The sequence below is a fragment of the Tetrao urogallus genome (genome assembly GCF_951394365.1).
Source record: "Tetrao urogallus genome assembly, chromosome: 5".
Classification (NCBI taxonomy): Eukaryota; Metazoa; Chordata; class Aves; order Galliformes; family Phasianidae; genus Tetrao; species Tetrao urogallus.
In genome coordinates, this window is record NC_136818.1 from 40,582,602 (window position 1) to 40,606,789 (window position 24,188).

The following is a 24,188-nucleotide window of genomic DNA, read 5'->3' on the forward strand; positions in this document are numbered from 1 at the left end:
CACAAAAGGCAGGCACAGCCAGGCAGGATGTGGAGACACGGGGGAGCTCTGCAGGTGGCTCTGCTGCCACCATGCCTTCATCATTCCCACAGCCAAATTTCCACTGTCCTGGGACACATGTCCCAAACCCCTGATCTAATGCTGGAGCAGGAGGCTTTCGGAGCTGAGAAAGGGCAAATTGGTGTCACACAACAGTAGGTGGCAGCATTAGCCTTCAGTGAGCCAGCTTGCAGTGCAGCACACATCACTAGTGCTGCTTTTTCCCTATAAACCTGGATGCTAGCTGCTACTGCTCCAGAGCTCTTGCTGAGCACTGACATTTTCACACTGGGGCTAAGGAAACCAAGTGGATCACCTCCACTGCTAACAACCAGCATTATTTCAGCATAGGACCATCAACCTAGCACCTTGTGGGACAGCTAGATCCCGTGTCAGCCACCAGAAATCCCCCAAACCTTAGCACCAGCTGACAGCTAGCTCTAGGACAACATTTCTTTCAGTGCAGCACACTCACTGTGCAGGCAGAGCCCGTCGGTGCAGTTCTTGGAGTCGAGCAGCCCGCCACTGCAATCCTTGCCACCGTTGCGTGGAGCTGGCGCAGAGCACTCGCGGCTGCGCCAGTGGGTGCACTCAGTGCTGCATGCCGACCACTTGCTCCACTCCGTCCACGCGCCATCCACTGCAGGCCACCAAACACAGACACACTGCTGGAGACACGACTCCTGACAGCAGGAAGGTGCCTGCACCCATTAAAGGGTGACCTCCGCAGAGATGCAAACCCCAACCCTGATGGCATCTCCATGAGGAGTGCGAATGGAGCATCCAGCTGGGGAAGGACAGCAGGTTTGTGACCCCCATACCTGGGCAGAGCGTGGTGCAGGTTATTTTCTGGAAGGGCTGCCCATCGCAGAAGGAGCCGCCATTGAGTGGGGCGGGGTTGGTGCACGTCCGGGTGCGCTTCTGCCAGCCCCGGCCACAGCGGTTGTTGCAAGGTGACCACTCGGACCAGGTGGACCAGCCACCATTCACTGCAGGAGGAGACAGCCAGGGGAACATGTGATGCGCAAAGCCAGAGCAATGCAGTAACAAGAGCCCATTTTGGCAGTGAAAGCTCAGATGAGCCCACTTGCAACTGGGAATGCTTGCAGATACCCACACATAGGAACATCTTAATAACATCTTCTAATGACCTGGTAGACGTACCAGTTCTGCAGGCCTTGGTCATTGCCTAACTTAATGCGATGCCCAGTGCAGTTCCCTCCTACCACTTCCAAGAAGGTTCCACAGTCCCCTCTGCTCACAGACATGGCCCTTTCCCAAAAGCAAGAACCAGTACCGTAGACAATGACAGCAGCTGTGGTGCTCCGGCGTTTGGCTACGATGTTCTTGGCCATGCAGGTGTAATTAGCAGTGTCCAAGAGCCTGGCCTGCTTGATGATGAGGTTGTGATCGATGGTGATGAGAAAGTTGGTGTCCTGGGTGGGATCAATGACATCCTCATTCCTTAGCCACTCCACCTGGCAAGAGAAAGGGTGGGAGGGGGTAAGGATGTGGGGCAAGATGGTGGTTAAGCCAAAGGGGAACTCAGGCAGGTAGAATATAACACAGGTTTTAGTGGAAACACCCATTCCACATGCTCCCCGCTAGGACGGTCTTTAAAGAACACAAAGTTAAGCCAAGATACAACCACCTGAATGCTTGCTGAAATCTCTCCATGCCAGTGGGGCACAAGAGCCAAGCAAGACATCTGGACACCCCAGCACTGGCTGACCTCAGGCAGGTTGCTTCACCCCTGGGTGGCAAAGCGGTGTGCAGCACCAAATTGCAGGGCTGCCCATTAGTTTCTGGGCCGTGCTTAATGAGGTCGTTTGGGATGGGTGTGAGCTGATACCATCATTGGGTGTGGGCACCAGCAAGAACAAACATCACCAAGGTTGGGATGTTGCGACCATCACCAATGCTCCCAGGGTCTAAAGGCTTGGTGCGCATCTGTCATGACGTACTCCATCTCATGGCATTTTTAGGGCTGCCTCAGGACTGGCTGGGTTCTGGGAACCCTGTACCCACTTACCTCTGCCTGTGGCACCCCTTCAGGTGGCCGGCACTGCAGCAGCACCTCCTGTTCCAGTGGCACTTCCTTGCCCAGTGGCTCCTGGTCAAAATTCTTCCGCAGGTCTGGAGGGGGAAAGACAGTGGTTAGCAGCTTGCTGCAGAAACCGGGCACCCCATAAAACCTTGGAGAGGGAGAGCATAACCTCAGCACACACACACACACACACAGGGAAATGCAGAGCAAAATACAGTAGGCATATGGTTGGATGAGACTGCCTTAGTGATCTATCCCAACTTTAATGATTTTATGATTTCTGTGTGTCTTGGGAGAATGAGGGTGATTTCCCACATTTGAGGGCTACAGGGACGTGGCAGGATGCTGCTCCACAGAAGGAGCAGAAGCACCCATGCATCACTAGGTGGTGCTGCAACCCTCTGCTCCAGCACCCAGCCCTCAAAAGCTGGAGCACTGTGAATCCAGGAGCTGCCCACCCCGTGCCTTTGCAGGGAACACATGCTGTGGCAAAGCACAGCACAGTGAACCCATGCCTTATCAACACTGGCTGTCAGAATACTCTAAATACAGGCCACGCTGTGCATGAGGCCCATGATGCAATCCTCACTGCAAGGGCACTCATATTTCCAGCTGTACGTGGCATGGAGATGCTGGGCAGTGTCGCGCAGGCTTTGATCCAAACAACCAGGTGTGGAGAAACTGGGAGGGAATGAAGTCCTAACAGCTCATTAGCAGGAACTGCATGGATAATATTAGAGAATGATGCTGATTTATGGGATGGCACAAACTGTCAAGACCAGAGATCTCAGGTCACAGGATGCTGGGGATGGGAGAGTAGATGTCTTAAAATCATCTTCTTCATTTCATCATTCAAGGCCAGGTTGGATGGGGCCCTGGGCAGCCTGATCTGGTGGGTGGCACCCAGCCCATAGCAGGAGGATTGAAGCTGGGTGGGCGTTAAGGTTCCTTCCAACCCAAGTTCTATGATTCTATGACTGCTTCTCTGCAAGGAACACCAAACTTCTGGCTGAGAGCTTGTCCCTCCTGGGGACAAAAGGGTCTCCTCGGCAGCCAGCCCTTCAGTGGGCAACATTTTCTTTGCTGAGTCCAAATCCTTTGGGGACGTCAGCAATGCAGCTGATTCACCTCCATTTTGGATGACGTGGGATTATTAGCCCTCTAATAGCAAAATCTGTTTACTACTTGGGAAGCCTGGCCATTCTCCCATAGCTTTGCCATCTCATTTGCAAAGAGAGCAAATTCAGCCGGGTAACAGCCTGATTAACTCATCCTTAATCAGGCTGACACCCACAAACAGCAGCTTAGAGAAGTGACATATGACAGCAGGGACTCCAGGGACGTGGAGCCGCTGATTCAGGAAAAAGCACAAGGTGCTAACCATCGGGTTATTAAGGATAATAAAGCACTGGGAAGAGCTGAGCAGGCTGCTGAGTGCTGAGGCATTAACCCAGCTGGTGCCACAGCAGGTAAGCATGGTGCCCACACATGGAGCTGTGCCATGAGCTGAGAGCAGTGCCTTGCAGCCAGGCCTGTGTTGGCCACCTTCAATCCATTCAAACTGTAACATGGCAGGGTCGCAACCCCAGGGGCTTTGCAATTTGTAAATCAATGGTTTGAACCACTCGGAAACTCCTTATAGTGCCAAAAGAGGAAAAGAAGGTGTGGGAGGCATTTACTTAAACTCAAAAAGCCACCAGTGATCTCAAAAGGGAACAATGCACCATGTGCACTGAGCACTCACATGCAATGCGGACGTACGCCCTGCGGCTCTTCGTGGTGCCCGCGGAGCTCCAGGCCACGCACTGGCACCAATAATCCTCCAAGCCAAAGAGCTCCTCCACCTGCTGTCGGGACACCTCGATCTGCACCTCCCGCACCAGCAGCCCTGTAAGGGACAGACAGACGGCATCAGCCAGGAGGAAAGGATGTGGATGCAGGGTTTGGGCTGGAGGATGGGGCTGTAGGGATCCCATGGGCTGTGGTGGCTTCCACAGTGCAACGTCCTTCAAGGCTGCAGAATGGATGCAATGATGACACAGGTGACACCAAACAGCCAGGACACGGTCTGCAGGGAGCTGGAAAACCCACATCTGAGGATGCTGAGGTTTCAACAAGAGTTTGATGCTTATCAGCCAATGGTGATGGGGCCACTGCCAATGGGAGAGAGGAATGGGACAAGAGGAGAAGTACACACTACAACACTCCACGCTCCATTTGTTTCAAACCTTCTGTCCCTTCCTGGCTGCTCTGCTGCTCCCCCACCACATCTATGTCCCCGGATAAAACTCAGAGCTGCTATTTATAAAAGGGGCCTGAGTTCACCACCACCACACAGAGCCGCACACTCCTCAGCTGTAATTCTGTGAGCCTGCTCCTAGCACTGCGAGGAGCAATTACTGTCTCCTGCTGTCTTCCTGTGGCATTGCTGACGAACAAGGAAATATTGCTTGTTTTGCCAGCAAGGGAAAAAAAAAAAAAAAAGCAAGGAACAAAAGGCACTTGTGCCAAGTGCTTCTGAAAAACTGACCTTTGGAGGTCTGCTCTCAGAAGAAACCGATCTCCAAAGGGATGCCCTGAAACCTCTCATCTTGTCTGCAAGCCCCAGACAGGTGGGGTGGAACATGTGGTGAGGAGCTCTGCTGCCTCTCTGTAAGCACGGAGAGCAAAGATGCTCTCCGTCCAAGAGTGTAGGATAAGATTACTAACCACAGAGTGCCTATTTAACTGACTTGCATGCAGCAAGACATGGCTGCTTTTATGGACGGTCCCTATTCATCTGGCTGAATGATCCTCTCCGACTTGGCCTATTTTTGCTTTCTTCCACATGAGATGCTTTGCATCCAATGCAGTCAGAGCTCTACAGAGCTAGACACATCATCTTAAAGGTTCATTTTCTTTAGAAGTCTCTTTTCTAGGTTTTTAACTGAGGGCACCTGAGTGTTATGGACACCTGGCAGCACTCATCCATTGCATTGTGGCCACCTCCCTCTGTGCCCCTTGCAGCAGCATCCCTCAACAGCAGCAGGCACTGCACAAGCAGATCTTCAACAACTTGTTTTGGTTCCAGCTCCAAAGCAGATATTTCCAAGCCTGAATATTTTTTACATGCACGACATCACCTCCACGCTGTAGTCATTGCCAGGTTTGCAGTGAGAGCAGCAATATAATTTTTGAAGTCTGCATGAAGGATGCGCTTGGTTTCCTCCCCAAAACTGCTCACATGCTGGCCCAAAGCTACACCATGGAGAAAAGCCAATGGCAAATGAGCCCCTAGAAAAATTTCCCTATAAAAAATGGGCAAGCTCACACTGCATTGAAAGCCTTCTGCCATCTCAAGGCTGGATGCTCCAGCTTTGTTCACCCATGCTCTTCCCCTTAGCAACTGCATCTTTGCCTTTACCCAGTTGGATGCTATAAGGAAGCAGCCCCTCAGTCACTGGTGGGCACCAGTTTGCCCTGGAGCAGCTTGCCCTCACACCCTCAACCTCACCATCCTTGTGGTCCTGTGGGGCTTGCAGTGCCCTTAGAGGCACCTCCCCATGATGGGAGGGTGGATGGAGAGAAGGCAGCAAGCCCCAGGCTTTTGCCAGCCCATGCTTGCTCAATATCCCCACTGACAGCTCTGCTCCTAATTAAATAAACCAGCCTTCCTGTGTGCTTTCGATCATCCTTCCAAAGGTGGAGCAGTGCAGCACGGCTTTATCGAGCCGGAACTGGAAGCACAGAGAGGCTCATGAAACTCAACATGGTGAGAGCAAGCCCCACACTGGGATGGAATGGGATCTGCCTCCGTGACGAGGGATGGAGCTGGCTGAGATATGGTGAATAGCCAGGGAAGATGAGGAAGATGCTGAGGGACTCACTGAAACATCTAGAACACCTTCTTCTTCCCTCTGTTTCAGATTTGTCTACCGAGGCACAGGAGAGCTCAGCTTTCTTCGCACCCCACCAGTTTTCATTACCCATTAAATATCTAAACATTACATATCTAATCCTTCTGTGAGTCTGACTAAGCTGCCGGCCTTTACCATACCCAGTGGCAATGAGGATTGCCTACGTGTTGATGAGGCATTTTGTAGGAAAGCATTTCCTTCCCAGAAGCATTAGACGCATTGATGCTGCAACCTGCCAAAGGGTAATTGTGCACGTGACCCAGCTTTATTTGGAATGGCCTCACAACCCCATTTCACTAAAAGAAACCCCTCCAAGCTCTTTGATCCCTCCTCTCCTGCCTCTAGTCACGTTTGCTGCCAGTTTGTGAAACCCTTCTTGTTTGGTTTTATCTTGCAAGGGATGGGGTTAATAAACTGATAAGGAAGCCCCACAGAATTATCAAACGGTGCAATAGCAAGTTGTGGGATTATTCCCATTTCCGAATATGCTGCTGGGCTTCCACCACACTTTCTAGAATGGAATTTTCATGGGGGCTCGTTTTCCATCAACTTTTCTCCATAGGCCATCTCCCATCTTGGTCAATGGGACCCCACTGACAGCACACAGCCACAACAAACATGAGCCCTCCCATCCCATGGCCTGGCTATTTATCACCTCTCCAACAAGCTGGCCAACTCCTCAGAGCTCTTCCTGTAGCTGGGGGTTGGAAGACCTGTTCCAAGACTCAACTGGTCAATACATTGCTTCTCTATGGGGTACAGCTAACGTATGTGCTGGGGCCCATCTCATTCATGGGCAGTTAGCTTGGAGGGACAGCTCCTCTTTCACTTGTGGTATGGAGTGGGAGAAAAGTTATGCACGGAGTGAGGAGGTGGAAAACACATCAAAGTGGCTTCAGGAGGCTGCAGCCACCTGGGAATGACAAAATTAATTAGGAAGAGACCAGTTGGAAGACAATAACCTACAGCGTGGACACATAATGGGAGAAAGAAACCTGGAAAGGAGCAGAGACTGGGAAGATCTCCATGTTGGCCTGCTATGCTATAGCATAAATGTGGTGGAGAAACGCTTGGAAAAAATAAAGGGGATGGGCAAAGGATGTGCTCACCTGTGACCTCATCTAGGCTCTCAGTGGTGACATGATCGTTCTGGTTTACCCACTCCCCGTTGCACTTGAAGTAGATCTGTGTGGCAGGGTTGGCCCTACAGACCAGCTCCACGGGCTTGTTCTTGACGATGTAGGCATCCTGCGGCTCCCGCAAGAAGTGGGGCAGTGTCTCTGCCGGTGCCGATGGGAAGGAGTCGGGCAGCACCTCGCTGTACTCCAGCCCTGCAATGACAGTGAGTGGCCATCAGCTCCCACCTACCCGGTCCCACCGCTAGTCCGTATCCCATGGCTTTGATCCTTGATGCCACGCACCGCCATGTGCTAACAACCAGCACCAGCCCAGAGCAACGCCAGAGAGGAGGAGGAGCAGAAGACCTGGGAAGCCGGATGAGGTGTGAGAGAGGGAGGAGGAGAAAAACCCAACACGTCAAGGAAACGGGATGGCCAAGCTGCCTCACAAGCAAAAATCAGCGAGTGAAAAAAAAAAAAACCAAAAAAAAAACCAACCCAACCAACACACGAGGTTAGTCGTTTAAAATCCATTTAGGAAAATTGACTTTCCATTTCCATTTAACACAGCACTGGGGAGAGCAGTAGGACATTTGTCATAATCCATTAACTGCTCTTTTGGAAACAATGAATTAAACTCCGGGCTAATTCCTCTCGCTCTGGCTCTCCCCCACCTCTCTGGCCATTTCTTCCCCGAGTCCATTTATGGGCTGTGATTTTCTCAGTGCCCCATCTTGCATGGGACACAGGGCAATGTGAGCACAACACTAGAGCAGCAAAAAAATAAAAAATAAAAAAAAATCACCTCTCTCTTTTTTTTTAAAGCTCAGTTTTGCATCCACTGAACTGTTGCATTTTTTTTAACTGCCTTGATGCCATAAACCTAAATTTCCTGGCAAAGGGGACTGGTAGAAGATAATCCAGCAAGCTGGCAAAAGAGGCAGCCAACAACACTTAACTCAAGGGCTGGTGTGAAACCTCTCTGCCATCCTGCAGCATGTGTGCAGGGCTGGGTGGCTGGGGTTGCACACAGCGCATCCTCCCCAGACCACCACAGTGATGCTGCCATCACCAAACCACGTCCCTCAGCATCATATTCACACATCCCTTAGACACCCCCTGGGATGAGGACCCCACCACCACGTGGCACAGCCCATTCCAATGGTTCTCTGATGATAGTGGGCTCTCTGTGGCCGTAATGGGGTCGCTCCCTATTTCGCACCAGGAACAAACAAGGGAGGCTGATTTCTCCACTTGTCCTGATGCTTTCTCCCTCTCAGAAGCACACCATTTATGCTCCAATGGCCCCAAAGACCTGCAAAGAGGCAGTTCGCATGGCAGGGATTTACAACACTGCAACCAGACAAGCCATAAAACTCCCAGCAGCGACAAACTAATAAATATTTTAGAGTGCTCTCCACTGGCTGTAATCACAATCCCTCTGGCAGACGTCTGCAGGGGTTCCCACCTGAGGATGCGGACGCAGGCACTTGTTGCTGATCCAGTCTTAGTGGGTGAAAGCAGAATGAGGGCGTCATGTGGTATTTCCCAAAGGGATATTGGCTTGAAAGGATTCCAGAAACTGGTACCCACTGGCAGATTTGAGCACCTGCACTACTCTAGTCACACTGAAGAACCAAGAGCAGTTTGGGGCAGGAGAGAAAAGACCCAAACCTTGATGCCAAGTGCAGTAAGAGCAGTGAGATGGAAAGGGAGGAGGGGAATGGGCAACAACTCCTCTCCAGCCTCCTCTCCCCGATCCCCTCATGGCACATTTTAATTCCATGGGTTTGAGCCGGATTATCTGCAGCATCTGCTCCCCAGGGAGTCCCCTGCAGATGTTTGCAGCCAGCGCTGTCAGCTGGAGAGAAGATCGATGGCCGGGGCAGCAGCAGCATCCTGCTCAGTGAGCTGCGGCACTCTACTTCAGCCCCCTCCCTATTACCCCAAGTGCACAGCACAGGGCATGGGGAGATCAGAAATCACTTGCCCAACTCCAGCACACCTCCACAGAACAGTGCTAAAATCCTCCCTCCTGCAACTGTTATCCTTGCAAATATTTGTCAGATTACAGGAGCATTAGTGGCAGCAAAGCCCAGTGCCCCTCACCCTGGGGGGTGCCCATAGGAGGCAGGGACGTGGTGCAGGAATTAAGTGCCAGAGAATCAGGTGCCTGGTTGATAGGAACATTGGGGGGCCCCCAGGCATCACCCTCCCACTGCACATAAGCAGCTGCTCCATCCCCCAGGATGCCCCAAGGACAAAACCCAAGGACCATGGCTGCAGATGCCTCAGCCCACGCTGAGCACCAAATCCCCACTGGGGCTGATGCAAACCAGCATGAGTGCAGGCAAGAGAGCCAGGGGACACAGCAAGCTGCCACCATGTCCCACGAGGGACGCGCTGCCTTCCTGAGCTTGCAATCTGCTGATGCAAAGCTCCAAGCTCGTTAACTCATCAGTACAGCACATTAACCTTTTCCTCATTGGGATTGAATCACAGAATCACAAAGTTAGAAAAACCCTCTCAGCACACCCAGCCCAATCCCATCTGCCTACTGAGCCAGTGCCACATCTCCCTGGCTCTGAACACCTCCAAGTGACTCCATCACCTCCATGCTCCCAGCTCTTCACTGTGGCCACAGCCCCAGGACAGAGGACAGGGTGGCAGGGACATCTTGTTGGCTCCCTAGACCATCCGGCTCCCCACAGCAGGCAAATGTTGTAATTAGAGAGCGCGCGGTAATGAGGGGGTGCTCCCAGCCAACCCTAATTATACCCTTCGAGAAAATAAGCAGATTCCTCTCCCAGCAAAATTAAAAGCCTGCAGACGGACGCCCGCACCGTGCACCTTTATTACACAGGCACTGGGAGTGGAAGGGAAAACATTGAAAGCAAAGTGTGTGCTGAGAAATGGGTGGGATGGAGGAGCTGGGGTGTTTTGCATGCAAAAAAACTCCACATTTCTCCAACCCTAAACCACTCTTTCTTGTTGCAAAATCCCTCGGCCACATCTTGGTGCAGGGCATCATCCTGTGCTGCTGCAGCCCCCATTGAGGGTCTGCAGGCATCCAGAGGGCAAAAGCAGTGCCCCAAGCTGGGAGCAGGCAGCACAGTCGTGTTCACAGCACACTGAGCCCAAGCATTTGCAGAGCCGCCACACTTCTTTCTGTTTATCTTTCTGATCGTGATAATCGCAGGAGGAGCGTGCCAAGGAGGTCCCCCACGGCCCAGACCGGCTCATTTCTCACTAGACAGACACGTGCCTCGCTCTGCCCCACTCTACCCAAGCAAAGGAGAACAGGAGGAGGAATTATGGAGCAAATCCCCGTTATATGCTATTGTGCTCGGTGCCTTTGTGCTGCTTTATGCATTTCCTTCAGGGAAGTGATGATGTTTGAAAACTATCGCAAGATTCCATCTAGCTCTGGTTCTCATTACGGGCCCAGGCACCACTCTTTGTGCTATTTTAATTCCATTGTTGCGTTCCCCTTGTATCGCTTGTTCTGTTTACCGAGCCGCGGCGCTATTTTTAATGGATATAATAACTACGCGGACTTCATTTATTTGCTTTGGCTCCTAAAAGGAAGAACGCCAGCAGCAGACAATACGGCAATGCACCGTGTGTTCACACGGATGGCACGCACCGCGCTCCTGGTGGGAAAAGAACAATAACTTCTGCAAGAAAAGAGAGAGGGGGAAAGAAAACAGGGAGCAAACAGGGACTTACTGCCACTGTTGTCCCAAAAGAATCATAAACCGTCATTCAAGTTGCGCTAAATCGGCACAGGAAGAAATCACAGAATCATAGAATGGCCTGGGTTGAAAAGGACCACAATGACCATGTGGTTTCAGCCCCGTGCTATGTGCAGGGTCGCCATCCACCAGACCAGGCTGTCCAGAGCCACATCAGCCTGACCTTGAACGCCTCCATGGATGGGACATCCACAACCTCCTTGGGCAACCTGTTCCAATGTGTCACCACCCTCTGTGTGAAAATATTCCTCCTAATATCTAACATAAACCTCCCCTTAGTTTAAAACCATTCCCCCTTGTCTGATCATTTTCCAAATCCCTCCTTAGAACTACACACATGTGAGTCTCCTTTTTGGGAGAGTGGTTTCTCAACGCCAACGGCAACACTCCGGATGGGGTGTTCCTCCTGGGAAAGACCAATGTCCATCCCATAGGTATGGAGAATTCTGACATCCAGATGGGAAAGGGGGACGGCATGAGCCTTCCCCAATACCCTGGGAAGCCACAGAAGTGTCCTGGAAGGCTGCTCCCTCTATGCCAGGCTACTCGTGGGAAAACACCTGATGCTAAAAAGAAAGGGAAAAAAAGGCTAAGTTGAGTGTCCCAAATTAACTAGAAATTCACCCAGAGGAGCAGCATCGCAGCGGTGGCTGGCGAAGAGCACTTTATTAAATGGTCTTTAAAGTTGCCCTTAATCTTTCAGATTTGTTGCTATGATCAAGAAAAGCATACGTGGAGGATGGGAATATTGCGCTGCTGTTCTTTCTCTGCCCTTTCCCTCCCTTCTCATTTGGCTGTGATAATACAGGACAAACAGAAGGGAAAAAGGGGGAGGGAGAGACGGGGATAGAAAAAGATTGAAGAAAAAAAAAATGAAATAATCCCTGATGTTGGCAAGGAAAAAGCTATTGACATTTGGGACAAAACCACTGGGGTGTTCAGAGCCACGGGACCCAGAGCCAGTGCAGCCCTTTTCTTCCTTTCTCACCGCTGCCAATTTCCACCTTTTGACTGTTTTCTCATCCCTGACTCACGAGTGGAAGCTTTCTGCACAAAGCCAGCCCTCGCTGCCCTTCCACCTTTTCTTCTCCCTGTTCCCACAGTGCTGCATTCCCCTTTCCTCCCTTTGTCCTGCCCTCCACTGTGACCCAACCTGCTCCCAGCTCCCGTAGCCCCCGACAGAGGTGACCCCAAAGGGGCCTGAGAGAAACGCTTTGTGCACGGAAAAAGGAGGAAAACCAAACTTGAAGCACTGTACCCCCTGACCTTACCCCCTTCTGCTCTCAGTCTCCATGCAGGAGCATTTCCATCACGGTGGTGATGTGCTGATGGCTGGACTAGATGACCTTAGTGATCTTTTCCAGCCTTAATGATTCTATGATTTGTGCTAATTGCTCTAAGTATGGCACTGCTGCAGGTGACTGCAGGCACCTCATGGCACCTGGCTCCAACTTGCTGTCAGCACCAATAAATCATCGCCCTGGGCACTGGGCATGGGGTGCCAGCAGCGGTGGGATCCCAGCAATGTGCTCACAAATGGCCCTGCTTGGTGCTAATTGGGAGCATGGAGTCAGAGCTGGGACACAGGGATGGAATGGATGGAATGACTGAGGGGATGGAGGTTAGGTGCTGCTGCTGTAATGCACTGCAGGGGGACGCTGCAGACACAAAGCACAAGTAGATGCCCACGACCCCCCACTCCAAGCAGCTTTACTGCAGCCTTGGGGATAAGCTCTGGCCACCCAACGTCCCCAGGCTGCCTCGGCTGAGGGACTTAGCCTCAGAAACCCTCACCCTCAGAAAGCCCCACGGGTCTAACCTCGGCCTGCCTAACCCCACCCATGCACCATGCAGTGCTGCCCAATGCTACAGTTCAGGAATTGCACTGGACCTCAGCAGCTAATTGCACAAAAAGTCCTGCACAGCAGACAAACAGCAAACACGTCTCTCCTGAGGAGCTCCAAACCTCCTGTGCCATTTAACGCCTGCCAGGCTTTGAGGTTTGGTTCTTGGGGCACTCTCAGAGTGCCCTATAAACAGTGCAGGTGGTGGGAAGCACCGCTCCCGTTCCAGGAAAGCTCCTGCTGGCTGAAGGGACCCATTATGGCAGCAGCTTGTCCATCCAGCCTGATACATAAATTACTAATGCAAATTAATGGGTAATTGCAGCCCTTTCGTCCTAAATACTTAAATTATTTAACGGGCAATTAAGAGAGGAAAAGAGGAAAAGGGGCTTCACCCCACAGAGGCAGAGAGAAAAAATGAAGTGAGACCAGGAATACTCACACGTGCACAGGTTCTGCCCCTCCAGAGCCACTGGGACAGGTACCATCAGTGCAACGAGTTTCCTGTCCTCAGCAGCAGCACAGCCCATGGAGATCAGTGACATCGAGCCAAAAAACCATGAGATTTCCTCCTCCTCCCACCTTCAGCCCAAAGCAGCCGGGATATATTCCCACCCTGAGCACCAGAGGGGGGCAAGAAGGAAAACATCCCTTGAGAGAAGACGTCGTGTGGGAAAAAGTCACCGTAACAAAGCAATGCGTGCCCAGGGACAGCACAGGGGGCAGGGAGACGCAGCCAGACAATAGTGAATAGCCTGCAGATTACATCCTGAACTCGCAGCCTCCTGGGAGCGGGGTTATAAAAACCCTTTTTATTTTGTTTGTAGTCCAAAACAAACAAGTACATAAAAAGCTGAACGTGGAGGAGCCAGACAGGAAGTGAGTATAACATCTGGGAAACATCTGGCCTGGCTGCCCTGCACACCAAGCCCAGCGTGGTACCTGCACACATGCTTCCAACCAGCACCGTGCCCAGCCCTGCCTCCCTACCCCAAAAGGGCACTCCTGGAGGCAACTGCACTGCAAGGTGTCCCAAGCACTGCATGATGCCCAGGTGCAGGACGCCCTGAGCACAGCAGGATATCGAGCATTGCAGGATGCCCTGAGTGTTACAAGATGCCCCACTGTGAGGCTTTGAGTATTGTAGGTCACACTGAGCATTGGAAGATGTCCCAATACGGGATGCCCTGAGCACCGTAGGACACGTGGAGTATTGAGAGATGCCCCATAGTGGAGCTGTAAGCACTGCAGGGCACCCCAAGCATTGCAGAATGCCCCGAGCACTGCAGAACACACAGAGCTGGAGCTATTCTCTTATTTCTGTTTCCTACCCTCTGTTCCCAACCCTTTTCACCCAGGCCCTGCAGCAGGGCACCCAGGGGCAATTAATGGGAAAAGCCCATTCATTCCCCAGCTGCAGCCTGAACAGCCCCACATCTTGGAGCCCGGCACTAGCTTCCCCACTTCTCTTAGCAAGTGCTTCAGTGCGGCTTTAGGGGTGGGAGGAAGTTAATGGAAGGCAAAGCTGATTAAAAAGAACAATGCAATGACTCAATCTGTTTCTTCCCTACCTCCATTGTACCAAAACTCCTACATTTAGGAAGGGTTCAAGTCAGTGCCTCCATGCACAATGGAATCATCTCTCCAAAGGAAGCAGGGAGGGTACTGTGGACTCTGGGGCAGGACTGGACAAAACCCGCAGACACAATCCCACGGAAGGGCCAGATGGTCCCACAGGGCCTTGGCACCTTCCATTCCTCATCCTTTTTCTCCCTCCCTCCACAACCGCTTTGGGGGTTACCAACACGAAGGCCATCACTGAGGTGCACCAAACTCATGCTGCCGTGCTGCTCTCTGTGTCAATGGGACTCCGGCGAATGGGACCCCACAGCCCCATGAGGCGTGGTGCCCATACCCCAGTCCAGAGCCCCATTTACGACCCGGCTGTGGAAGCGCCGACAGCTTAACGAGCTCTCTGCTTCCCAAGTGGTGCCTCTGTATTTACGGCCTGAAAGAGCGAGATGGGAGCTGGCAGCCCATCACCCAGCTATCTGCTCCTGCTGCTGTCCTGCCCACATCCCGGCAGTTCCAGGAAGCCATAAAAAACGATTGTCTCTCCACCTTCCCCCCCTCGCTTTCTCTCTCTGCTCTAAAAACAAGAAACACCTCTACTTACTTATTTATTTTTGTGGTGGCGGTCATTTCTTTTTTGCGCTCACCCCAAGGAAAAGCATCAACTAATTGATGCAGGGAACTTGGGAGCAATCACACCGATGTGCTGTAGGGCACCCAGTGATGAGGTCCCACCCAGCCCTGTTCCCTTGGTGCCTAGGAGAGGAGCAGGAGGCCAGCAGCTGCCCCAGAGCTAGCACCAGTGCTGCAGGGAAATGCCTCTTGGCTGCAGCAGCATTCCAGCCATCAGCACCATGCACACCAGGGTGTCTTCCTCTGCCTCTCAGTTCTAAAGATGCGCAATGCAAAGGCTGGTGGGGAGCATGCCACATCAGTCGGTGCAATGCACAGGATGACATGCAACGCTCTGGTATGGTATGCAATGCATGGGGAGATGTACAGTGCCAAGATGAAAGGGGTGACACGCAATGCCAAGATATGCAACACATAAGGGGACACGCAATGCCAAGATGCATAGTGCACAAGGGGTCACATGCAATACCAAATTTGCAATGGACAAGGGCAGTGGCAAATGTGCAAAGCACAAGGGGTCAGATGCAATGCCAAGACTCACAAAGCTCCAGATTCCTGTGCATGGAGCAGAGGTGACAACCTCCATGCTCTGTGCTTCTTCCAGACAAACAGGCAAGGAGGTGGGGGGGAACAACTGCCAAGAGATGAGCTCAAACCCTTCTGGTCCTGCCCTCCCCAGGGTTTGGATGCAGAACGCAGAGCAAGGGCCCCGGGGCTGGGGGCCGTGCCCCTCCGCTGCCTTTCATTACAGCTGCGGCTGGAGCTGCCGGAGCTGGACGTTCTGGTAAAGCCGGTCAGGAGGAGAAAATCATAATAAAAACGAAAGAAAAAAAATAAATAGAAGAAGAATGAAGAAAAACCAACACCCTTTCAACGTTCTTGGTTTCCCCCGGCGCGGTGGGGCAGGGGAGAAGCAGGACCGGGCTGCAGGAGCTCCTCTCTCTTCCGCCCCTCTTTATCTGTGCCCGGGGCTCCCCCGGCGCCTGCTGATAATCAGGAGAGCATTTGAAACCCCGGCGCCAGACAGGATCCTTATCTCGAGGAATGCGGGATGGGGGCTGCTCCTGCGACAGCTCTGGGACGGGAGGGAGGGGGGAGAGGGGGAAAGAAGGACCCCCCGCTTTGCGCTCCGTGCCCCGACGGCACGGCCGCACGGGAAGCCCAGCCGCATCCACGCAAAGCGGGCCGTGCCGCCTCCCCCCAAGCCCCGAGGGTTGCGCATATTGCCAGGAGAGAGGGATTTAAAGCAAACGGCGAGGGGCTGACGGAGCTCAGAAACCGCCGACGCCCCAAACAGTGCGGTTGGTGCCGGGTAGTGCCACTGCAGGTACCAGCTCGCCTAATTAGCCGGCAGAAGAAAGAGCTTCGTTTCAAACAAAGCTCTTATTTTATTTATTTGCTGACAGTAGCAGCGCAATCCCCTCCGGCACGCTGTGAAAGCAAACACGCTGTCCTCAAAACAAACCGCCGGGGGCTTTCGGGTTGTATCCTTCCCCCAGCGCTCCTCTGCTCTCGTCTTTGGGAAGGGAAAACGAGAGAGCTAACAGCCCGCGGCTCCCATGAGCGTCATGCAGGTGGCAGAGCCGGCTCCTCGCCTCCCTGCTCCTCCTCTGGGTGCTCCCACACTCCTACACAGTGCCCTCCCCATCGGGGCTCCGCACACCCCAGCTGTCCCCCTGCAGACACCCCACGCCATAGGTTGGTGCTGGGCACACGGAAGGGACCGACCGCGGCCATCCCTGCTCTTAAAGATGCATCCAGAAGAACGTCGGGAGGGGAAAAAAAACATCCCTAGGAGCAGGGAGAGAGTGTAGGGCCGCCGTGATTTTATTTAGTATCTTTATTTATCGAAGTGCTTTAAATAGATATGGATTGACTCTCTCAGCTCTGGTTATTACAGCTTGAAAGGGGAGCCGGAGGCACTTTGATTAATGAACACCAGAATGCTCCAGGGGATGCTCGGCATCCAGAGCCACTCGGTGCCCTGCATCTCCCTCCTGGTGAGGGCACATGGATGGTATAAGCCCCCTCTACATAAGGGTCTGCACCCCAGTGCTAGCATTTGGGACAATGGTTGCTCCAGAAGTGCCACATACAGGATGGTGGCCCATTTGGGGACACCCCAGTGCCCCAAAGATGACAACTGGCTTTCCAAGCTCTGCATCCCCACCTCTCACACCTCTCCCCAAATGCCACTGCAAACTGACTGCATTTCTTTCTAAATCAGCACTGGAGGAATTATTCCACAAACAAGGCCTAATTCCTCCTTCTAAAGAGAAGAACAACCCTGCCCAGCTTTCACTGATATTCTGTCAGAAACACTCTGGGTTTCTCACTCTACCTCACGAGCATGGAAATGCAGCTCCTGCCCAAACTGGGCAGCACAGCAGCCATGGGTGAAGACTTAGACCAAAACAAAACACAAAAGTTTTCTCTTCACCAGTGCTTCTCCATTGCTTTGTTTAACTTTTCCATCCTAGATTATTGAGCTTTTTCCTCCCTGCCTGCACAAACAAGGAGTGTGAGCTCACCACCAGGCTGCGACCAAAACCTCCAGCATGGGTCAGTGCAGCCAGGAGTGATCTCAGCTGCGAAGCATCACGAGGGGCAGCCGCATTCTCAGCAGCCCCAAAATAGATTTATACATATATTTTGAGCTAGAAGCAATGCCATCTCTCTGCATGCGTTTTCTCCAGAATAAGCTGGAGGAATGCATGTTTTGCTTTCCCAAATCCCAGGTCTCATTCTGATCACCTTTCTGAGAAGAGGATGAAGATGCTCTTCATCCCACAGCCTCAAGACCACACAGTTCCCACAAATGCCTGCTCAATTCCATTTGTTGTTACACGGAGGTTCAGATAAGATATTAGGAAACATTTCCCCTCTGAAGGAGCAGTGATGCAGTGGCACAGGCTGTCCACGGAGGTGGGGGAGTCACCATCTCTGGAGGTGATGCAGAGCAGTGGAGACGTGGCACTGAGGGATGTGGGCAGTTTGGGTGGGCTGGGTGAGCTGAGAGGGCTTTTCCAACCTCACGGTTCTGCACTATTTTTCCTTTGCACTAAGCAAGCCCACCCCAGCACACAGTATGGCCTCACCACAGAGCATCTCCCACCCCACACACACGCGATAGGAAGCTCATCTTTCCCTTTCCTCCCATCTCTTCCTTGGCCACACAGAGGCTCACTGCTGCGGAGCCACTTAGCGTTCATTAGCAAAGGACCATTTCCTTTTGCAATAATTACAGGCTATCAGCCAACGCACATCCTCTGCCATGACCCCAAGCCATCCTTCAGCTCCTCACCTTGCTCACAGCTTTCCCAAACTACCTACCAGCTCTCTGCTCCGCATGACAGTGCATAATGGCCACAGCTATTGCAGCACCTGTATTCATAAACAAGCCAACCCCACGTGGTCCCACGGCAGCAGAATGTGAGCTGCTTTCCTATAGATTCCCAGAACAAAATGCTCACACCCACGCGCTGTTTGTGGTCCCCAGTGTAGGTGGCGAGTGTGATGCTGCCAGTTTATATTTCATCTTTCAGTAGGATATTAATAGATCCTTCTCCCTTCACGGGCCGACCAGCTCGCCTGGATAAAAACTTCAGTGCTAATTTCCTAATCAGGCAGCACTTAATTGCGAGATGTCTACTTGGGAGCTGAAGTGGGGGAGGGCTGCAGACACAAACAGCACCAAAAAATCTGGATTCCTTGAGGAAGTCAGGCTAAAAAAAGAATTCTCCCCCCCCCAAAAAAACAAAAAACAACAACAACAAAAAAAACCCACCAACAAAAACAAGCCAGACAGAGAGAAAAATAAATACTTGGGTTTCGGTTTTTGCTATCTTGGGCATAGGAGCTTGGCCATGAGGATGCTGTACCCATTTGTTGGGGTTGAAGCACTGGCTCCCCGCTGTCATCCCATCCCACACGGTGGTCCCCGGGGGCTGAGCAGATGGTTCCCAAGCTGACAGGTTGCACACAGCTCTGGAGAGTGCCAGGAGTTGTCTCCGTGCCTTCAGTATGTGGAAAGGGAGAGCACCCCTCCCCCCCCCAGTCAAAAGGGTTCACTGCTTGCCCCATGGGTTTAGACCCTTCCTAAGGGCACTTTCTGTGAGTTCCCAGAGCTGGCGTTAGAGGAGGCTGAATTCTGGCAGCAAAGCATGATGGAAATTAAAGCTTTTTGGTCAAAACCTTGATATTTTCAGCAAAGTGGAGGATTTGGGGTTGCAATTTCCCTGCTAAGATTGGTGCTTTCACTGCCCTGCTCCCACAGCAAGCAGCCCTTGGTGAGGCAGGGATCCAGCAGGAGCTTAGGTGAGTTTTTTTTCCATAGGATTTCAGTTGGGAGCTGCTGTAGTGATCCCTTTTCCTCCCACTGATATGGGGAGGGGACAGCTGGACCCTTCCTTCCTCCACCCCCAGTAATGTGCAGAGCTACGAAAGCAGTGCAACCTGGAGGATCTCCCTCCCAGCTCCAGCACTGCTGGTTCCCAGGAGCCCTGGTCTCGCAGCCCATCTGGGGGTTCTCTGGGTCCCTCCCCATGTCCTCTTGCACCAAACTGGGCTATAGGACCTGATCTGTGCGATGCTGACTCCTTTTGTTCCATGCTCTTTTAGGCATGCAATCTGACCCTGGCAGAGACATATGTTTTGCATTCTCTCCTGTAGGCTCTCCCTAGCCTGAGCCCTTCCCCAAAAATCCATCTCACTCCCAAGCCCTGTGCCAGCAGGGACAAGCAGAGCACCCATAAGATGCTCCAAGGGTGGGCGTCAGGGGCAAGTGGCCCGCTTGCAAAAATAATGCATCTTCTGTCTATTTTGTGGGGTCACTGGCATTTCCCAATGCCCGACCACCAGCCCCCGGATCTGTGTGGCCACGCGTGGGATTCCCCAGCAGGCAGGACCGGCCCCAGCACGCCCCGCTCTCACTGCTTTTGCTGCAGACTCCGAGAAACCTGCCCGATTCCCCCCGCTTTGCATAACCAGTTTATCCCAGCGTTTGTTTGAAAAACCCCTGTTAGTCACCGCTCTGAGAGAAGCAGCCCAGCCCTGCTTCCAGCTTTGGAGCTCGCTTTTCCAGCTTTGGGCTGAGCCAGCCGTGGTTTTTTTTATGCTGTTGTATAAATGCTAGGGCCTGAAATCTGCATCTCTGTACCTTGCTGTATATACATCCACTGTGACCGCTGCCCTAAGCTGTTTCTGAAGTGACTCTGTGCACATTGCAACACGGCAATCCAGTCCCCAGAGAGGGATGGAGGACACAGCTGAGACACCCTAAGCCTGGTGCTGGGTCCTGAGGCCATCTCACAGCACTGAGCACAGCCCTCCGTGCTCAGAAATCCTTCGTGCATGCAGCAAAACAAACAGCTTTCCAGCTTGCTTTGTTCAAAAAGAAGAAAGTTCCCCAGCAATACTCCAGCACAGGAGCAACGTGGCAGCATCCAGGAGCAGGTCTCCACAGGGGATTGCTACTCCTTCACTATGTTTGAATGCATTTTTCTCCCAAGTTACACATGGGGAAAGGAGAAGCCCTGTGCCCTTTGAACACAGCACCCTCGGGCTGCTTGGCCCCAGAGAAGGGCTGTGCTGTTACAGATGGGACGGAGGCTGTGGGCTGGATATGCTCACGTCAGCAAACCTGGAAAAGCATCGCGGCTGGAGGCCACACAACACCCAAGCGCAGCCCAGGCGTGGCCCTTCCCCTCTTTAAACCTGTCCCGAGGAGCTGCCGGCTCCTGCCTGCTGCCCCAGGAAAGCTCCCACGCCACGCAGTCCTTTCATCACCGCCCACAGCACCTACTGGGAGCATGCACACCCCAGCCCAGGACACCCACCTGGGTGCTCCCAACACTGGTGTGTTTGCTCTCTTCATCCATAAAGGCCAAGGTCACTACCCAAAGCCCACTGGAAACCCTCAAGGACTTTGCCTCTCCTCCCGCGGTGGTCGCTGCCCCACAAAGGCAGCCCAGCACAGGTTTAGTGCATGTTCAATGTCACTAAATGGGATTTTCCACGCTTTCTCAAAGGGAAACAATCCCTCAGCTTTGGACTTGGGAAGAAGGGGAATGGGGTGAGGAAGGGTGACCATACCAGCAGAACCCTGCTAGCACAGGAGATGCCATGAACTGACTTCGTGTCCGGATGGAGGAGAGTTTGGTAGGGATCAGGAGGATGCTTGCAGGCAGGAGGGCAGCCAAGCCCCCTTCCCTCCCCCTCTCAGCCTGAAAACTGGGGCAGTCCCCATTCCTTACACCACAGCAGAAGCCACAGCACCTCCCAGAGCTGCTGCCCCAGTGCTCTGCTTTCGCCAGGAGGATGGGGGAAAGCTTCTGGGTCCCTTCACTACCTCGCTGCACTTCTGCTTCTTGCATAACTCGGTACATTACTCTTTAATAAGTGTCTCAACTCTCTGTCCTCCATCTCCAGGGCAGGAAAATAACGAAATAAATAACATCACAGTTTTCGCTTAAAACAGGCAAAGCGCAACAGAAGCTAACTGGCTCAAAACATTCACTTGCCAAATGCCGGGGGGATTATCCCAGCCCCATCCGTCGGAGGCAAGCCTTGCTCGCGCTCCTCCTCCTCAGCAACCCTTTATCCGCACAAATCCCAAGGAAGCGTTTGGGGCAGCCCCAAATCCCGCACCTCTGGGCTCGGGGAAGGGCTCTGCTTTCTGGGAAGGGGGTTTCCAGCACCCGAAGAGCTCGAGCTGATGGAAGAGGGGGAGGCGGGGAGCTGCCCTTCCCAAAGGCGCCCCCAGATTAAAAGAAGCATAAACCAACAGCCGGGGGGCCTTACTCCCCCGCGGCCCCAGCTCAGCCCCGGGGTTGGGATGAGCGCAGCCGAGGAGCGGCTCCGGGGCCGCCAGCCCGACGCATTCCTGCGCCGTGAGTCAGGGCCCGGCACAGCGCGGGGCTGCTGCTCGGCTCGCTCCCACCCGGCACGGCAAGGCACGGCAGCACCTCGGCGGTGCGATGCCGCTGCACAGCAGCTATACAGCCGCGTTCCAAACGGCCCCGTTTGAGCCGTGCTAAGTGCCCTTCAGGAGACATTTCGACGTGGGAGGGAGCTGCCTTCAGCTTCTCTCGCCGGGTGCGACACCGGAGCAACTTTCTGGGGGCTCTCCCTGCACGCTGTGCATTTCGCAGCACTGATGCATCCCTGCTGCAGCTCACACTTTGTTTTTCCAGCTTGATGTGAGGAGCTGCGTCACCCTGATGCCACTGGCTCCCCACTCCCATGGTGCTGTATGGGTAAAAGCTCTGGTTTGGGGGGAGGATCCCACACGGCACCTCAGGATGCACCCTGCCCAGTGCCTGTAGTGCAGGGGCTGTCAGCTGGCTCACAAGCAAAGTGCCTTGCACAAGGCAAATGACAGCAAACCACAGGGAGGCAAAGCAGAGACCAGGGCCGATGGGATCCAAAGGACCTCACGAGCAATTCGAGTGTCCCCATGGAGGCGGCAGGCACTGAGCAAGGACAGGAATTTGGCTCTCAAACTGCAAACCCAAAGGGATGGGGTGAAGGGAAGGAGCCTCTGTAATGGAAAAGCCAAGGGACAAGGAGACAACACTGCAAAACCTCCTTCTGCACTCCAGGCCCGGACCTGAGCAGAGGTCCTCGGGCAGCCCCCCATCACCTGCCCACGGTGCCAATGCAGGAATCGCAGTTCTTAGGGACAGCAGGGACGATACACACACCACCAGCTGCATCCCCCCAGTACATTCTCCAGGTACCAGCACAGAAAAGCCATACCCAGAGGACCACCAGCACCCATCCCAGCATCACCATCTGCAATATCCATCCCATCCAAAACCCAACAGTGCACTTATATCCCCACAGCATGCCCCTAAGACTGCTCACCCGGGCAGGCTCAACCTGTTCTTCCCTCCCAGCCTCCTTTCTTCCAAGCCCTGCACATGGGACAGACCCAGGCTTGCAGCATGCTCTCAGCCCCTCTCCTCCCAAGATTGAATAGAGACTGCAACCTCATAGATCCTATACAGTGACAGCCTCCTGGAGCCACCAACCTCAGAAGATGTTGGTGAGTTATAGGGAGGGGGGAATGTATATATAGAAATATATATATGTATATACACACACACACTCGTGTATATAAATATAGTGAAGGCTGAGCTGGATCAGAGGAGTGCTAACGAGAGAGGGCAGCAGGAGCAATGCCTGTTTGTTGTCTGCGCAGGGACTGCCGACGGAAGGGCAGCATTTATTTCAAGTGCATCTCAATCACAAGATTGGGTTGTGCACAGGAAACTTTGAAAAGCCATAGCGGAAAAAATAGAAAACAATAATAATAAAAAAAAAAAAAAGGAAAAAAGATCGCTGAGCTCCCCGGCCATCAACAGCCGGCTTGGAAAGAAGGCAACATCAAACCCTGCCCGAAGGACTGCCTGTCTGACCCGGGGGGACGCGACAGCCCACCGTGTCATGGACAGGGACGGGACCGGTTTGGTTTTTGTGGATGGCGAGGAAAAAACGGGATGAAATGGAATAACACGACGGAATAACAGAACAGAATAAAACAGAATCGTCTGGTAGGAGCGCAGGAACCCGCGGCCGCCCCGCTCCCTTCTCGGGGTGCAGCTATGTGGGTCCGATGCCCCCCACCCCAAAGCGCTCCAACAGGAAACACGAACCGAAACCCGCGGCCACGAAGCCGCAGCGCTGAGCCAGTCAAACGGCAGCGAACTTTTGCCAGCACAGCCAAAGGTCCGTCCCTCCCCCCTCCCCAAAAAACAACTTCTCCCCGCTGACCCCGAGCCCTCCAGCCCCGTACCTGCGGCGGCCAGCGCCCAGCGACGGTGCAGCGGCAGCAGGAGGAGGAGGAAGAGGAGGAGGAGGAAGAGCAGGAGGAGGCGGCGGGCCGGCGGCATGGCGGAGCGCGGAGCCCAGCGGAGCACAGCGCTGCTGCCCGCCCGCCTCGCCACACTGCCGGGCTGCCCGCGGCGGCGGGGCGGGGCGGGGGGCGGAGCCACGCGGTAGGGGGCGTGGCCACGGACGGAGAGTTGCGATGAGCTGCGACCGGCCTCAGCCCCGCGCCGCCTCCGCTCAGCCCTTTCGGAACCAACCCCCGATCCCCGTTCCAGTCTGCAGAGGGGGTTTGCGGGCAGCAGGGGGAGCCCCGCAGCGTGCTGGGGATGGCACAGCGTGGGCACCCCGAGTGGTGGATTTAGGGCAGGCGGCTGCTCTGTTCCTGAGGTAGGGTGGTGGTTGCAGGGATGGAGAGGGGGGTCCTGCTGCTGGGACAGCGCAAGCAGCTCATT

General features: G+C 53.5%; 1 protein-coding gene across 1 annotated transcript in view; it reads right to left on the minus strand.

Annotated features, from left to right (window-relative positions):
- Window positions 1–23,798, minus strand: part of UNC5B (unc-5 netrin receptor B) — a gene marked incomplete at both ends in the record, with an annotated part of 28,438 nt that extends 4,640 nt beyond the window's left edge. Inside the window, 7 exons of the mRNA XM_079536541.1 lie at window positions 515–679; window positions 861–1,028; window positions 1,337–1,517; window positions 2,072–2,175; window positions 3,831–3,974; window positions 7,092–7,313; window positions 23,702–23,798. Of these exons, the coding sequence (XP_079392667.1) occupies window positions 515–679; window positions 861–1,028; window positions 1,337–1,517; window positions 2,072–2,175; window positions 3,831–3,974; window positions 7,092–7,313; window positions 23,702–23,798 (1,081 nt within the window). The remainder of the gene's footprint in view (window positions 1–514; window positions 680–860; window positions 1,029–1,336; window positions 1,518–2,071; window positions 2,176–3,830; window positions 3,975–7,091; window positions 7,314–23,701) is intronic.
- Window positions 23,799–24,188: the final 390 nt, after the last annotated feature.